General features: G+C 41.7%; 1 protein-coding gene across 5 annotated transcripts in view; it reads left to right on the top strand.

The window, feature by feature from the left end:
- The first annotated feature begins 5640 nt into the window (after window positions 1–5640).
- ATXN3 (ataxin 3) overlaps window positions 5641–16853 on the top strand; it is a 34012-nt gene continuing 22799 nt past the window's right edge. Inside the window, exons 1-6 of one of the 5 annotated variants that reach the window (XM_006103093.3) lie at window positions 5641–5715; window positions 13237–13401; window positions 13753–13797; window positions 15144–15229; window positions 15654–15720; window positions 16334–16421. In XM_006103093.3, the coding sequence (XP_006103155.1) occupies window positions 5692–5715; window positions 13237–13401; window positions 13753–13797; window positions 15144–15229; window positions 15654–15720; window positions 16334–16421 (475 nt within the window). In that variant the 5' untranslated portion in view covers window positions 5641–5691. Of the gene's footprint in view, window positions 5716–13236; window positions 13402–13752; window positions 13798–15143; window positions 15230–15653; window positions 15721–16333; window positions 16422–16853 lie in introns of those variants that run through there. The other 4 variants (XM_023744422.1, XM_006103097.3, XM_023744423.1 and 1 more) reach the window with 4 other exon arrangements.

Genomic DNA, 16853 nt, shown 5'->3' with positions numbered 1-16853 from the left:
GAATGTGGTCCTTTTTTTTAATTTTATTTTTTATAAATTTTATTGATTTTTTACAGAGAGGAAGGGAGAGGGATAGAGAGTTAGAAACATCAATGTGAGAGAAACATCGATCAGTTGCCTCCTGCACACCTCCTACTGGGAATGTGCCCGCAACCAAGGTACATGCCCTTGACCGGAATCGAACCTGGGACCTTTCAGTCTGCAGGCCGACGCTCTGTCTACCGAGCCAAACCAGTTAGGGCAGAATGTGGTCCTTTTAATGTTGAAGTGATCTTTCACATTTCAAGTAATAGGTACACTAGCTTTCAAAATAATTAGTGTCTTGTGTACATTGATGTTAACTTTACAACTAGCATTTAATTTTCTGTTACTTAGTTTAAATCACAGTAATATTCATGTAGCCAATTCTTTCCTCAGATATTTTTCAGAAAATTATTTTCAAACCATGTGCTTCAAAGGAGCTTTAATAGGAGAACGCTAAGATTTTATTTGCAATGAAAAGAAATGATCTATTGATACAACAGAGATGAATTTCAGGTTCATTATCCTGAATAAAAGAAGCCAAACAAAAAGAGCACACACACTGAATGATTTCATGTGTATAACACGTTAGAAACTGCAAACTAATCCAGAGCAGAAAGGGGTTGGAAGGAAGAATGACAAAGCGACACATGGAAACGGGTATAGTACTGTATGTTAGTGTTCTTGATTGTGATGGTTTCATGAGTGGATATATATGTCACCTGTTCATGTTCAACTACCTTTTCTTGAGAAATTAGTTTCAGATTGAGTATAGATGTAAAATTACAATGAAATAATACACCCTGATTATCACTGATTCTTATCTGAACTCAAGATACAAATTGACACATAAATGTTAAAATTTCTAAGCTATTTGGTTTTTAGTAACAAAATGCCAGTTTAAAAGGTACAGTGTTGAAGAAGACAACAGCTATACTCTCACTTGTTAACAGAGTTCTAATGAAGTGGGTTAGAGAAAAGCTGTGTTCAAGGTGACAGGAAGTACTAGAAGTGCATGTATTCTGTCTACCCTGTCTCTAGGAGCCCTCCTGATTAGCTCTGTAACCTCTCCTGCTGAATTATTGCAATACTCTTGCGCCAATGAGTCAAAAAGAATTCATGCATTTATTCACTGTTCTGTACCAGCCCTTGATTACATAGTGAGTAAAACCCTAATCCTCAAAAGCTGAGTCTAATAATGGCAAGTAAAGTCATAATCCCACCGTGATGTAGTAAATGCTTTAATACAGGCATGTGCGAGGTATGGTGATGGCACAAAGGGCTGTTCATCAGAGGACTTTTGGGAGGTCAAGGGAACAGCTGGTGTGACTAGAGCAGAGGGAATTCAGGGAGATAAAGCAAGACTGGTGGGTGGTCCAGATCGCAGAGCCTTTTAAGCCAGCAATGGGAAGCCACTGAAGGATATTTAATAGAGTAAAGTTTGTATAATTATTCAAAGGTCCCTCCCTCCCTCTATAAGCTCCATGAGGATGGGACCATTTGTTTCTCATGGTTGTCATCCCAGAGCTTGACACATAGTAGCACTGCATTTGTTCAATGAGAGAAAAGCTGGTGAAATTTGCATTTCTGAGAGAACACTGACAGCACTAGGAACATAATTGAGACTGAAAGCAGGAGACCAGAGATGCTTGGACTGGACTGCACAGGAATCAAGAGGGCTTGAACTGAGCAGTAGCAATGAAGAGGGAATGAGTAGTGAATACACAGCAAGTATTTGAGGACTGGCTGGAACAAGGAATGAAGTGGAAGAGTTTGGGAAGAAATCAAGAAATGATTTCCAGACACCTGGCTTCATTAATTCATTTGAAAGACATCAACTACTAAATACAGGAAGTCAAATAAGACATTAATAGGGTATTGGTGAAGATGTATGATTAAGTCAAATATTATGATACTGTATGAAAAGCACCATGTATGACAGGTACATACTGGAGCGCAGAGGAGGGACAGGGGCTTCTAAATTAGTTGGGCAGCAGGGAATACTTCCTGGAGAGTATGGTCATTGGGTTTTGAAAGACGATATGCATTATCTTACAAAGTTAAAGTTTAGGACATGCCAAATATTAGTTATCAGAATGGGAAATGTAACAAAGCTAATAGCCAAATCATACATGGCTTCAGAGACAAAGCCAAAACCAGAACCTGCATTCCGACTCCCAGGCATTGATATCTTTTCACTTTATGATGCTTGCTATTAATCGCATGCTCAATAGGTCGGGAAGGCCTAATGAAATGGCTGGTATTAGTTCAGCATCCTCCTATATAATAAAAGCCTAATATGCTAAGTGTCCAGTTGCCTGGTTGTTAGTTCAACCAATCAAAGCATAATATGCTAATGTATGCTAAGGTTGCTCAACAGTTTGCTATGACATGCACTGACCACCAGGGGGACAGACTGCTATGACATGCACTGACCACCAGGGGACAGACAGTTGACCAGTCGACCAGTCGCTATGACATGCACTGACCACCAGGGGGTAGACGCTCCGACCGGTAGGTTAGCTTGCTGCCTGGGTCCTGCCAATCGTGACTGAGCAAGACGGGCCAGACACACCCTGGAGCTCTCCCGCGGGCCCTCCCTGGCTGGCCAACTTCTTGCATCTCTCTACAGGCCCATCATGCACTGGTGAGGTCCCTCGGCCTGGCCAGCACCCTCTTACAATCCGGGACCCCTCGGGGGATGTCAGAGAGCCAGTTTCGGCCTGATCCCACAGACCAGGCCCAGGGACCCCACTGGTGCATGAATTCGTGCACTGGGCCTCTAGTATATAATAAAAGCCTAATATGCAAATCCACCGAGCAGCAAAATGACCGGTGGAATGACCGGTCACTATTATGTGCACTGACCACCGGGGGCAGATACTCAATGCAGGAGCTGCCCGCAGGCCTCAGGCCAGTCAAGGCGGGTGCCAGCAGAAGCCCACTCATGGCCCCGCTGGTCACCCCGCAGATCAGCCCTGGTCACCGGCCAGGCCTAGGGACCCTACCCGTGCACTCAGGCCTCTAGTTACTAAATATTGTCAAGAAGTGTTCTAGGTTATAAGGATTTAACAGTGAACAAAACAATAAGGTCCTTTGGGTAGCATATATCCTAGCAAGCAACCACTGTAAAAAGTTGAGTCATACACTTCCAAAATTCAAGTCCACCCAGAACCAAAGACCTTATTTGGAAATAGAGTCTTTGCCAATTTAATTAGTTAAAGATCTCAATATGAAATCACCCTGGATTCAGGTGGCACCTAAATCCAATAAGAAGAGAGGACACAGAAGAGACACAGGAGAAAGAAGGCCATGAAGACACTGGTAGAGATTGGAGCTATGTGGCCACAGCCAACTAATGCCAGAAGCCACCTGAAAGCAAGGAAGAATTCTCCCCTAGATACTTGGGCACGTGGCCTAGCTGACACTTAGGGTTCAGACATCTGGCCTTAAGAATAGTCAGATAATTTCTGTTGTTTTAAGTCACCAGGTTGGTGATAATTTGCTACAGCAGTCATAGGACATGAATGAATACAATCGAATTTTTTCTCAATAATACACTAATATAGTTAAATCAAGAATAAAACTGTAGCCGGGGCCAGTATGTCCCAGTTGGTTGGGCATCATCCTGTGCATGGAAAGATTGCCAGTTTGTTTCCTGGTCAGGGTACATGCCATGGTTGTGGTCTTGATCCCCAGTAGGGGTGTGCAGGAGGCAAGCCGATCAACATTGATGTTTCTCTCTCTTTCTCCCTCTTCCCCTTTCTTTCTCTCTAAAAATCAATTTTAAAATCTTTAATAAAAAAGAACAAAACTGTATACAGTGAAAAATCTCTATCCTACCCTTGTCTCCTATTTACCTAGTTCCTTTTCCATCTCAAACAGGTTAACCTCTGGGTTTCCTGTATATTCTTCCAGAAATTTGTAATATCTATATGCACACACCTACACAACACACACAATACATGTTTCTCTACACGGAAAGAAAATCAGAAAAAATGTTTTGCATATTTTTTCACTTCATGAGACCACGATTTGTTTCCCCAGTTGAGCCACAATTCCTTAAGAACACAGACTGTTTCCCCAACACCGTACAGGATTGTGGACTGCAAGGAGAGACGTTGAATAAGTGGTGACCGATTCCTCCCCTGAGCACCTGGGCCTCACTAGCAGCCTCCATTGCCTTACCTCCCACTGCTCCTTCTGTTCCTCTGAACCTGCACTCACCAACGTTACAAGTGGTCTCCATAGCAGCAAAATGTAGTGGGCCCTTGTCCTTATGTTGCAGGACCTATTGGCAGCAACATGGCTGCCCCCTAGAACATTCCCTTTTCAGGGCTCTCATAATATTACATGCTCCTGTGTTTCCTCCCTTCTCCGGGGCTAGTACTTCTCTACTCTAAGGGACTCTACTCTAGATCCTTTTCTCAGTCTCTTCCTTTTCCCGTTGGTGGATTTATTCACACCTGTGCTGTCAGTCTCCTTTTCTATGTCAACAACTCCCTATTCCACAGCCGAACCAGCCTCCTGCACTCCAGATCATATATATATATATATATATATATATATATATATATATATATATATAAAACCATTATTCAACATAACCACGTAACCTGGCTTCAAGGTGCAAGATCTCCTATTCTACACCATCAGCTTCATCAAACTCTTCTGACCCCCAACCCTAACTTTAGTAGGGTCACTGTCAGATCCCTCTACTGACACTTCCTCGTCAGGGCCTGAACACATAACACTAATAACAAGGTGTCTGTCTGGATTTGGACCCCAGCCCAGAACCTTGGACACTGTGCTGTTCATATCCTCTCTGTGCCTCAGTTTCCTCATGTGTAAAATAGGGATACTAGCGCCTGCATCAAACGTTGCTGTAGTAAATTCCTTAATATATGCAAAGCTCTTAGAAAATTGCCTACCCTCCAGTAAGCCCCATATCTGTATAAATATTAACTATCATTTTTACATAAGTGCTAGGTATTCGGGGAGGCAATGATGCCTGTTTTTTTTTTTTTTAAATGTATTTGTTTATTGATTTCAGAGAGGAAGGGAGAGAGGGGGAGAGAGAGAGAAACAACAATGATGAGGGAGAATCATTGATCAGCTGCCTCCTGCAAGTGCCCTGATAGGGAATCCACCTGGTAATCTCCTGGTTCATAGGTCCATACTCAACCACTAAGCCACACCTGCTGGGCGATGCCTGTTTCTTAATGAGGCTTTCAATGGCGATAGAGAAATGCATTAAATAATTATAATCAGATATGATAAGTAGAAAGTACAAAGTATAGTGGAAAACAAAAAGAACATAGAACCCGGGAGGTCCTTAAGAATCCATAGCAATGGGTGGGAAGTGGAGAAGATCCTCCAGACGGCAGGCGGCGCTGCAGCATCCCCCCTCCTCCCCCCTAGCCTGCCAGCTAACAGTGGATAGGAGGACGCGTTACATAGGTCACGTGTCCCCGCGTTTACCGCCCCGGCTTTCACTCGCTCTTCTCTCCACGTGACTCTCATCCTCGGGTGTGATTGGTCCGCGCGAGACACGTGGCCAGGGGGGGCCAGGTGGGGCGGAGCCGGGTGGGCGGAGGGGTGGGGCCGGGGCGGGGGCGGAGCAGTAGGGGGTGGTCTGTCGCGGGGGCCGTTGGCTCCAGACAAATAAACATGGAGTCCATCTTCCACGAGAAAGTGAGTGTCCGCGTTCGGGGGCACCTGCCCGCGGTGCCGTGGCGGGCGTGGGGCGCGGTACTGCCGTCTTCCAAAGAGCTGGGTGGGGCTCGTGGCGCCCCCATCCCGATCTCGTGGGGCGGGAAGACCTTCCTCGGGAGGGGAGCTTCCCTGAAGCCCCCACTGCACTCTTCGCCCCGGAGGCCCGTGCCCGTGACCGAGGTGCCCGGGGAGCCCGGGGCCTGGGAAGTCCCGGGAGCCGGCGGGGAGTGTGGGCTGAGCCGGGGGCGCCGCGGGGCACCGGAGCCGGGGTGGCCCCGAGTGGGTTTGCTTCTGCGCTTCCCCTCCACTTTCCGTGGGGTTCCTTCCCCAGTCCTTCCTCCCCCCACACTCCGTGGGTTGTAGCTCGTCACCTCCCGGGCGCCTCCCTCGCTCCTTCCAACTCTCGCAGCCCTGCTCGTGGCAGAATGAACTTTTCCTCCTCTGGGCTCCTCAGTTTCATACTGGAACCCCCCATCCGCTTAGCTCCCTGGGCTCGAGTTCACGTCCTTCTGCACCAGTTCCCTGAGACTCCAGTGCCGGGAGCCTGGCCCCATCCCGTGGAGGGCCTGACATTTAGGGACCTGGACAGGGAAGTCGCCACGAGAGTTTTTGTTACGGAAGGTTTGGGTTTAGTTTCTTTGGGTTTCGTTTCTTTCGGTAGTCCCATCTTTCCGGATAGGAAACCAGTTTTCTTATTAGGTGTCGGGGGGTGGGGCGGAGTGGGGTGGGGTGGGGGGGTGGACTGGAATAGTCGTGTTGTGGTCCTAGCCTGGTTTGTTTTGATTCTTCGATGACCAGGCGCTTGAAAAGATGCTGCTTGTGGCATGCGGAGAAACTCGTCTTCTCCCGCATGCAATTAGCTAGCTATTTCGCTTTGAGTGAAATCTTGCTCAGGATAACTTGGGCACATGATATTTTGTTTCGTAAGAGTTTCAAGTGTTGAAGGGGTTGCTGGTGAGGCTTTTAATTAGTAGGAGAAAAGAGGCTTTGTTTTGTTAAATAGTTGTAAATGATCATTTATCCATTTAAAAAGGTTCACAGGCACACCACCATCAAATAAAGCAATCAAAGACTAAGGAGGCAACAGCACAAATCTAAAGTTGTTAAATGGAAGGCTTTCCTTTTTAAAATATATATTTTTATTTATTTCGCAGAGAAAGGGAGAGGGAGAGAGAGAGGTAGAAACATCAATGGTGAGAGAGAATCATGGATCGGCTGCCTCCTGCACAGGCCCTGCTTGGGATCGAGCCCACAACCTGGGCATGTGCCCTTGACTGGAATTGAACCCCTGGGACCCTTCAGTCCGCAGGCTCATACTCTATCCACTGAGCCACACCGGCTAGGGTGCTTTTCTTTTCAATAAAGGGAAGTTTTGGCACTAGAATAGACTAATTTTTATGTATGGGGAGGAAGGACTCAGTGGTATAGATATTATTAATCTTGACTTGTTTGACATGATTTATGAAACTTGGGCAATAGAAATTTCGTTGGTTGGCTATAAGGAGATTGGATGAGGAGAACCCTCTATGTACATACTGTTATTACTAATTTTCAGAAATTTTGGTATAAGACCAAATGTTTCAACATGGAAGATTCTTGAGACTTGTACAATGCATATTTTAAAAATATAGACTGTTACCTATTTTAGATTGATTTTAGTGAAGGTAACTACTAAACCATGGGATCAAAAGAAGTTGAGCCATAGCCTAATGAAAATCTATTTACGTGAATGAAGTCACTCTCAATTATCAGCTTGAAGATATTTCAGGAATATATTTACCCTTATAAACATATGTACGTAGCAAATTAAGACTCTTCAATTAAAGTTTTCAGGCATATTTCAAGAGTATGGGAAGCACCTATAATTATAAGGCCGTTGTTAGTCTCATCACAGTCCCTTCTCAGAATATATGAACTTAATATGCCATTTTCCAGACACATATATTTAGCCCTTCCCCTCCACCACATATATTTAATCCTTGCTAGGTCCTGGGTTCAGGGAGCCAAAATCCCAACTCTGGCTCTAAGGAAGCTGTGCATGTAGGGATCTGCAAGCACTTCCCCTTGGAATCTTGGTTTCCTCATATTTAGAGTTGTCACTTTGAGGGTCCTTTTATTAAGTCAAAATGTAAACTCAACAAGTTTGCCTGTTACATCCCCAGTACCTAAGAGAGTGCTTGGCACATAGTAGGTGCTCAATAAATATTTGAACACATTGAGTTCTTGGAGCATCTAAGATATAATGGTGCTGTGTGTCTAAACAATTTTTTTGTACATATTTTAGGCTTTGCAGGTCATATATTCTTGTTTATGTGTGTTTTCCTAACCATCTGAAAATATAAAAACCATTCTTAGCTACTGGTGCAGGTTGAATTTGGCTCAAGAGCAGGAGTTTGTCCTAATATTAAATGGCTCAAGAGCGGGAGTTAACTCTAATATGAAATGACCACTAACTGCTTTTTGTTTGTTTGTTTGTTTGTTTGTTTTTGAAAAATATATTTTATTGATTCTTTACAGAGAGGAAGGGAGAGGGACAGAGAGTTAGAAACATCGATGAGAGAGAAACATCAATCAGCTGCCTCCTGCACACCCCCCCACTGGGGATGTGCCCGCAACCAAGGTACATGCCCTTGACTGGAATCGAACCCGGGACCTCTCAGTCCGCAGGCCTACGCTCTATCCACTGAGCCAAACCGGTTAGGGCGCTTTTTGTTTGTTTTTGATTTTGATTTTCTGTTGCCTGCTTTCTGTCATTTTTGTTATCACTTCAATTGCTGGCTGCTCTTGGTGAGTTCACTGTGCCATCTGAATTGGTACTTTTATGTAATGTAAACAGAATGGTGACCAACCTTGCTGGGATTATATTTAAAATCAGTGAAAATGCTGAAAAGATGCTGAGCATTGACTTTATGGCATGTATTATATGCCCTTTTGTGATTACTGGTTCTTAGCCATCGTCAGGATAGTTGAGGTTTAGTCATAGGTAAGTGGCACGAGGAAGTGGTAGTAACACAGACTTGAAGACTCTGCCTGGGTTTGGGCCCAGCTTTGCCATTTATTGACTACCTGTGGGATCTGGGTAAGTTACTTATTATCTCTGGGACCCAGTTTCCTCCTCTGGTGTGAGGATAGTAAAGTGTCTGCCTCGGAGATATGAGTGCTTAGCATGCTACCTGGCACTTTGTGTTGCAGAAGCGCTGGCCTTGTTGTTATTGGGATGCTTGTGTTTGTGAACCTCAGGAGGCGGGGGACCTTGTTATAACTTGGTTGAGATGAAGTGCTGCTTGGTCGATTGGGTGGAGCACACCTGAAGTCAGTATTTCCCTGGGAATTTGAGCTGGTTTCGGGTTGGTCCTGAAGACTTTGAGGGCAGTGGGGGATTTCATCCTTTTGTGGTTTTGTAAAGCTGGAGATGCAGTTTGCTTATCCTCCAATCCCAAAGCAAAGTTAGGACTAAAATCATGGAATTTCAGTACCTCTGAACTTAAACTATAGCAAAGTGAACTATTCAGCTTTGGTTGAGGCTTGATGAGGAGGAAGTGACTGGGGATAGTTTTTGGAGAGGGGGATGCATAATCTTTAGAGGGACCACTGTACAATTTTTTTGGTCCTTGTAGCATTTGATTGATCTTGTGACTTTAAAAAAAGTGCTTTTAAAATTTGGGCTGGACAATGTGTTATTTTCTCTCATTAAATCATAGTAAAAATACAGAACGATATTATTTCCTATAGCGATATAGTTTTACTTAGACAAGTGCTTATTTTTCATTTTTTATATCAAATATTTGGATGTCACTGTTTCTATATATCGTATTAAGTATGGTAACCATAGTTTAAGAGCCCCAAACTGAGGCATGACAGCAGGAGAGAAAATTTGCATTAGGACTGATCCCAGAAAATTCATTGTCTGGTTACCATATTAGGTAACTTTTGCTGTGTGCAATCGCTGTATCTTAGCAGAGGCTTTTTTGTTGTTTGAATTTTTAAATTAAATATAATACATGTAGGGACACACACATCATAAGAGTGCAGCTCATGAATTCTCACAAAGTAAACTTACGTGTGAATAATACTGAGATTGAATAACAAACATGTATTTCCCTGCCTTTTCCACCCCTACCTCCACCCCCTGCACTAGTCTAACATTGTAGACTAGTTTTGCCTGTTTTTGAACTTTTGTAAATGGAATCATATAGTGTAGACTCTTGAGTCTTCTTTTGTTTAACATCATTTGAGAGATTCATCCATATTGTTGCAGGTAGTTGTAGTTGATTCATTCTCATTGTTGTGTACTATTCCTTTGTGAATATAAACCAATGAATGAATCCATTATACTGTGATGGGCATTTGCTAGTTTCCAATTTGAATAAGTAGTGCTTTTTTGAATGTTCTTGTACATGTTTTTTGATGAACATAATTTTGCATTTCTGTTTTTTTAAATATACTTTTTATTGATTTCACAGAGGAAGGGAGAGGGAGAGAGAGATAGAAACATCAATGATGAGAGAGAATCATTGGTCAGCTGCCTCCTGTATGCCACACACTGGGGATCAAGCCCACAACCCCAGGCATGTGCCCCAACTGGGAATCAAACCGTGACTTCCTGGTTCATAGGTCGATGCTCAACCACTGAGCTACACAGGCCGGGCGACATTTCTTTTGTTTGTATTCTATACCTAGTAGTGGAATTGCTAGATCATAGGGTATGCGTATGATAAGCTTTAGTAGGTATTACAAATAGTTTTCCAAAGTGGTCATACTAACTTACACTTTCACTGGTAGCATATCATTTGTTGTCTCTAATACTTTCCAACATTGTAGCCATTTTGGAGAGTGTGAGTAGTAATGCATTGTGGTTTTAGTATATACGTATTTCCCTAATGGTAATGGAGTTGAGCACCTTTTTGTGTGTTTTAGCCATTTGGCTTTCCTCTTGTGAATGCTTGTTTGACCTGTAATTTTTCAGCAGAATATAACTAAGATATCTGTATATTCTTCAGTTTCCATTATAGTATTCAGTGGGAGTTACTCTCTGGTGGTAGGAATACAGTAGAAGGAAAAGGAGGTGGACACAAGTCCTCTTTCACTACCATACCAAGTTATGAAGATAAATTTATCTCAGCCCCCTATCTCAAACTGTCTCCATGCTGCTTTCCTATTCCATTACATATGTATTCCTTCTATCTTTTTTATAATCCTCACCCTGAGGATGTTCATTGATTTCTTTTTTAGAGAGAGGAAGGGAGAGAGACAGAAACATCAGTGTGAAAAACATCAATCGTTGCCTCCCGTACACACCCTCAACTGGGGATTGAACCCACAACGTAGGTATGTGCCCTGAACGGGAATCAAGCCCACAACCTTTTGATGTATGGGACATTGCTCCAACCAGGTGAACCACCAGGCTAGGGCTCCTTATATCTTTTTCAGCAGCTGAATTTTGTTCCTTGAACATTAATTGATCAGGAAGAATATGTATCTTGCAAGATGTTGTTCTTTGGGGTCACTATCTATTGTGTAACATAGCTCAGACAGACAGACTGGCTTACAGAATAGACTTTACTGGGGAAAGGAGAACTTAGAAGGCCAGAGTTAGCAGGAGAAACATGTGTTTTCCTTGCTGCCATCATCCCACAGAGGCAAACCCCTGGTCTTGATTCATAGGAGGGATCTCATTTATTCTTGAATGTCTCTTCTTCTTCTTCTTTTTTTTTTTTAATATATTTTATTGATTTTTTACAGAGAAGAAGGGAGAGGGATAGAGAGCCAGAAACATTGATGAGAGAGATCGATCAGCTGCCTTCTGCACGCCCCCCAGTGGGGATGTGCCCACAACCAAGGTACATGCCCTTGACCGGAATCGAACCTGGGACCCCTGAGTCCGAAGGCCGATGCTCTATCCACTGAGCCAAACCAGTTCGGCTTCTTCTTTTTTTTTTTTTTTAAAATAGATTTTTATTGATTTCAGAGAGGAAGGGAGAGAGAGATAGAAACATCAGTGATGAGAGAGAATCATTGACATATGCCCTAACTGGGAATCGAACGGTGACCTCCTGGTTCATAGGTGGACACTCGACCACCTAGCTATGCAGGCAGGGCTTGAATGTCTCTTCCTAAAAGGCGAGCTTGGAAAAGCAACATTGTTTCAGGGAGAGGGCTGATGAGTCTTCTCAGTGCCAGGCAGTCTGGATACATACTTGGGTTGTCATACATGTAAAAAAGCCATCTGCCCAGCACCTGAAGGCCCATGGGAAGTTGTAATCCCCTGCGCCCATAACAGGAAGTCAATGATGCCATGGGGGGCCGAGCTTGGATGCAGCCCCCATGTTGGCTTGTCCAGAGTGAGCTCCAGGAATGCCAGTCTTGCTCACGGCACCACCCTGTGTGTATATTACCTTCAGAGTTCCCAAAGGAAACCTCAACTCTGCAGCCATGAGGTCTCATTAACTCAAACAGATTGTTCTTACCTGTATCAGCTCTTGAGATATGAAGTTACATGAACAAGCATTTAAATCAAGTAGACATTATCCTGTTAAAAGAACAAATGTTCTAGGGACTAAACTTCCCTTTCAGCATTAGTAATTTGCTCTGGAATCTTGAGTGGATTTATTTTAGGCACTGAAAATGAGGGAGGCTAAGTGCTTATAGAGTAATTTTTAGTAAAATATGAGATTTGGTATATTTCATAGATGTTTGTTTAACACATTGCGTACCTGATAGAAATCTCTAAGACATACACCAGGGACCACACGTTTTTGGGCAAACTGCACGTTATTTAAATCATCATAATGCACTTTAGGTGTTGTTTTTCAATAATAATAACATTTTTATTTACAAAAACAATTAAAGTTCCTAGTACTTTTTTAACGTATGGTACTGCGTAAAACATTTTCCTCTATGAAGAGGGACCAAACAAAATTTACATAAGTATCTAGATTCGCTCCTTTTTCCATGGGCGTGAAAAACGAGAACACTCGTGAGCGGTCCTTAACAGATGGCGCGCGAAACACGAGAAAACTCCTGAGCGGTACGAAATGTGTTAATATAAATCATTCTTAAGTTTTCCATTATAGAGCTAAATTATTATGGTTTCATTAATGGCAGGATTGTAAAACAAATGTTAAATGAAAATGCATTTACCTTTTGTTAGTGTTGTTTGTCTAAAGCAGTGGTTCTCAACTCCCTTTGGGGGTCGAACGACCCTTTCACAGGGGTCGCCTAAGACCATTGGAAAACACATATATAATTACATATTGTTTTTGTGATTAATCACTATGCTTTAATTATGTTCAACTTGTAACAATGAAATTGGGGGTCACCACAACATGAGGAACTGTATTAAAGGGTTGCGGCATTAGGAAGGTTGAGAACCACTGGTCTAAAGCCAGAAAGGTTCAGTTTTGACAGTTAAGAAGTTAATCATTAAATTCCTCTTTAAGGAAAGACCCTGAACAAATCTGTTTATCAAGCCACATTTGAATTTTTTCTTTTGGATATTAGCAAGAAGGCTCACTTTGTGCTCAGCATTGCTTGAATAATCTATTGCAAGGAGAATATTTTAGCCCTGTGGAATTATCTTCTATTGCACATCAACTAGATGAAGAAGAGAGGATGAGGATGGCAGAAGGCGGAGTGACTAGTGAAGACTATCGCACGTTTTTACAGGTACTGATTTTAAACTCACCAATTTGCGTTTTTTTAAAAATGTGGGTATTAAGACTCATAGCAGGCAGACAGCTCTGATGAGGGGGAGAGGGTGTTTGAGGGCATAGAGGGATTGGGGAAAAAACAAAACACACACATGGGTATTAAAAAGAAAAAGAAAATATGTGGGTATTGTTTAGAAAAGAACAAACTATTCTCCCTATCGGGATCTGACTTGTTAATTATAAGTCTGCTCTTGACTTTGTAAATGAGAATGCACAAAATGTTATTTTAAATATGCCTACTAATGACAGTTTTTCCTTCTTTCTCCACCCTCAACCCCCGCCTCAACTACCTTTCCAAATTAAACAGCAGCCTTCTGGGAATATGGATGATAGTGGTTTTTTCTCTATTCAAGTAAGTAGTCACAACAAGTACTAAGTGTTGTTTTTGTCCCTGGCTGTATTTAAGCTCAGGGTATGGTTGATAGAAGTATCTTCTCACAGCGTTTCATAGTCACACTAATGATATGACCTTTAGAAGTTCCTCCAATGGGTTGTGTCTAAAAGTATAAGATTGTACTCTTAGAGTATTAGACTTTTATATAGGTAAATATGAAAATTAGGATTGTAGAATCTTCATTTTAGAATAGGGCTTTTTTGAAAGATTATTTAATTTGCATCTGGATACTAATAACCTTAATTCCAATAAGTCACAGTCTTTTAAACTTGCTATCTCTTGTGTAAATTTGTGAAAATGCAACACCTCACTGTCTCCCTTTTAATCAGCCTACTGAGACTGGGTTATTTTATTATGGCCCGAGGCTTTTTCTTTTTTTTAAACGTATATTCACCCATAGACTTCAAAGGAAGCTATATTGCTTGTGAGATTCTTTTATCTGTGGGTCTTTCATTGTGTTTCTAACACCTTGAAGGTGCATCCAGAGTTCTTTCGGAACCTCTCTTGAGAGATCTACTTCTGAAGATAATTTTGTTTGCATTCCCCTTGCACTGTCCTGGACTCCTCATTCACCAGCATTTCCATTCAGTGCTTCCCTACAGGGCTAGGATGGAAGGCTGAGGGGCCCAGCACTTGTCCTTTGTGGTATGTGGCGCTGCCCTTGGTGCTGATTCACATGTGCCCCTACATGCGATTCGCTTTCTGTTTTCTAGTACCAAGTTCACTTGCCTCTTTGTCAGCTACCTAGAAGGATTAGTAGTGAATTTTCAGAAATCTCCTATTTCTTTCTAGACAGTTTGGAATAACCAGGTTTATCTTTTGTTTTTCCTAAAATTATTGACCTATGATAACAGAAGATTAAAATCTATGAACACTACAGTTTAAACCCCTAGAAAGAACTCATCTTAATAGACATATAATTATCACTATTCCTGACATATCAGGTAGTGAGTTGAAATATAACTTTTCTGCAGCAGGACCATAGCGTCCAATTTATCATATGTATATAGAGGACTAGTTTTAAGAATATACATCTCGATTTTTGAGGCAGTTTTATCTAGGAATTGTGTGGTTCCCTGGAATATCCCAGAAACCTAGAGTTAAAAAGACTTTTTAAATGCTATGTTTGTATGTTATTTATAGATTTAGTGAAATATCTTATACACACACACTTTGAAAAAACCATAGCCTTCCAGGGAAATTGATATATGAAGTACAATTGTTTGCACAATTAATATGACTTTCCCTAATTACATTTGGAATTGAATGGTTTAGCTCATCAGAATTTGCTCTTTTTTTAACAGGTTATAAGCAATGCCTTGAAAGTTTGGGGTTTAGAACTAATCCTGTTCAACAGTCCAGAGTATCAGAGGCTCAGGATCGATCCCATGTAAGATTTATTTTGCTTTTCCTACGTTTCTTTTCCTAAATTTGATTATTAAAGTTATAATTTCTTAAGAAAAATATATTTTGAATGTTTTTGTTTTGATGTGCCCTGCTTCATTCCCTACTTCTCCTTTTGGAGATGTCCATGAACATGTGCCCTCTCAGCCTGCCTGGCAGCTTGGTATGTGGTGGCACAGAGCTGATCCTTCTGTGATGTGTGATGCCTTCATTTTGCACAGCATCCCAAATGTGTAGAGAGATTCATTCTGTTTGTAATTTTTAAAAAATTAATAATACTAAACTGTAAACATAATCTTACTAGTAAATTATCATAAGTTTTATATAACACTTGCCAGTAGACAAACTAAATGACTATGAACTCTAATACTTCAACTTAATATTGGGTCTTTATTTTTTTTCTTTTCTAGAAATGAAAGATCATTTATATGCAATTATAAAGAACACTGGTTTACAGTTAGAAAATTAGGAAAACAGGTAATGTTTCTCCTCCTTGTATTTTTTTCTCATCCTGCACCCCATTTGCAACTAAAATGTTCAACAGTCCAGAGTTTCACAGGCTCAGGATCTGATGAAGAAACTCACCATTCATGTGCATATATGTAGCATAGTTTCAATCTTGATAGTTAGAAATTTGCTATTTTAAAAGACAATGTCAGTTTCCACTATAGATTTATTTGTGACAACCATGTACAGTTTAGGTGTATCACAAGAAAAATTATTTATTTAAGACAAATGCAGCCCTGGCTGGGTGGCTCAGTTGGTAGGAGCATCATCTTATGCAGCAAAAGGTTGCTAGTTCGATTCCAGTCAGGGCACATACCTAGGTTGCGGGTTTGACCCTGGACAAGGCAGGTACAGGATGCAACTGATGTTTCTCTCTCTCTTTATCTCTCTCCTTCTCCCTCTCCCTCTTCCTCTTTACCTCTCTCTCTCTTCGTAATTTTTTTTTTTTAATCTCAGTTTGACTTGTTTTCACTGTTTAGACAGTCATACTAAGCTTATCTGGGTTATATCTATTTGTAACGTGAAATTTCCTTCTTAATTATAATGTATATTAATTTAAATGATGGCATTTTTTTTTTTCCAGTGGTTCAACTTGAATTCTCTCTTGACGGGTCCAGAATTAATATCAGACACATACCTTGCACTTTTTTTGGCTCAATTGCAACAGGAAGGTAAATAAAAATGGAAAATTTTATAATGTTAACTTTCAAAGAAGCTAAATAAAATTAACTCATTAGATATGAATGTACTAAAACTATTTTTATGGCAGTGGCCGTGAGGTAATCTTTGTTTTACATGGTGAACTTGAGGTTGTGGTCTGACTGATACTGTTCAGGGAGAGTTCTCACTGACACCTGGCCCTCCCCTGAGGATGCTGCTTCCTTTGCAGCTCTCTAAGTAATGGCTCTTTTTTCTCCGGTACTTCAATACCACAGAGCCAAGGGGAGGCCCAAGTCATTCTCTTCCTCCTCCTCGCCCCTTCTGGGCCACTGTTCTTCCCTAAAATTTCCAGCTCCTTTGAAATATGTCTCACTAGATTAAACTTGACCCACCGTGATTTTTTGTAGTCATCTGTGATCCACCTCTTTTCCATTGAAGATTTT

Source organism: Myotis lucifugus, unplaced genomic scaffold (genome assembly GCF_000147115.1).
Source record: "Myotis lucifugus unplaced genomic scaffold, Myoluc2.0 scaffold_463, whole genome shotgun sequence".
Classification (NCBI taxonomy): Eukaryota; Metazoa; Chordata; class Mammalia; order Chiroptera; family Vespertilionidae; genus Myotis; species Myotis lucifugus.
The sequence above is the reverse complement of the archived record's forward strand: the minus strand, read 5'-3'. Positions and strand labels throughout refer to the sequence as shown.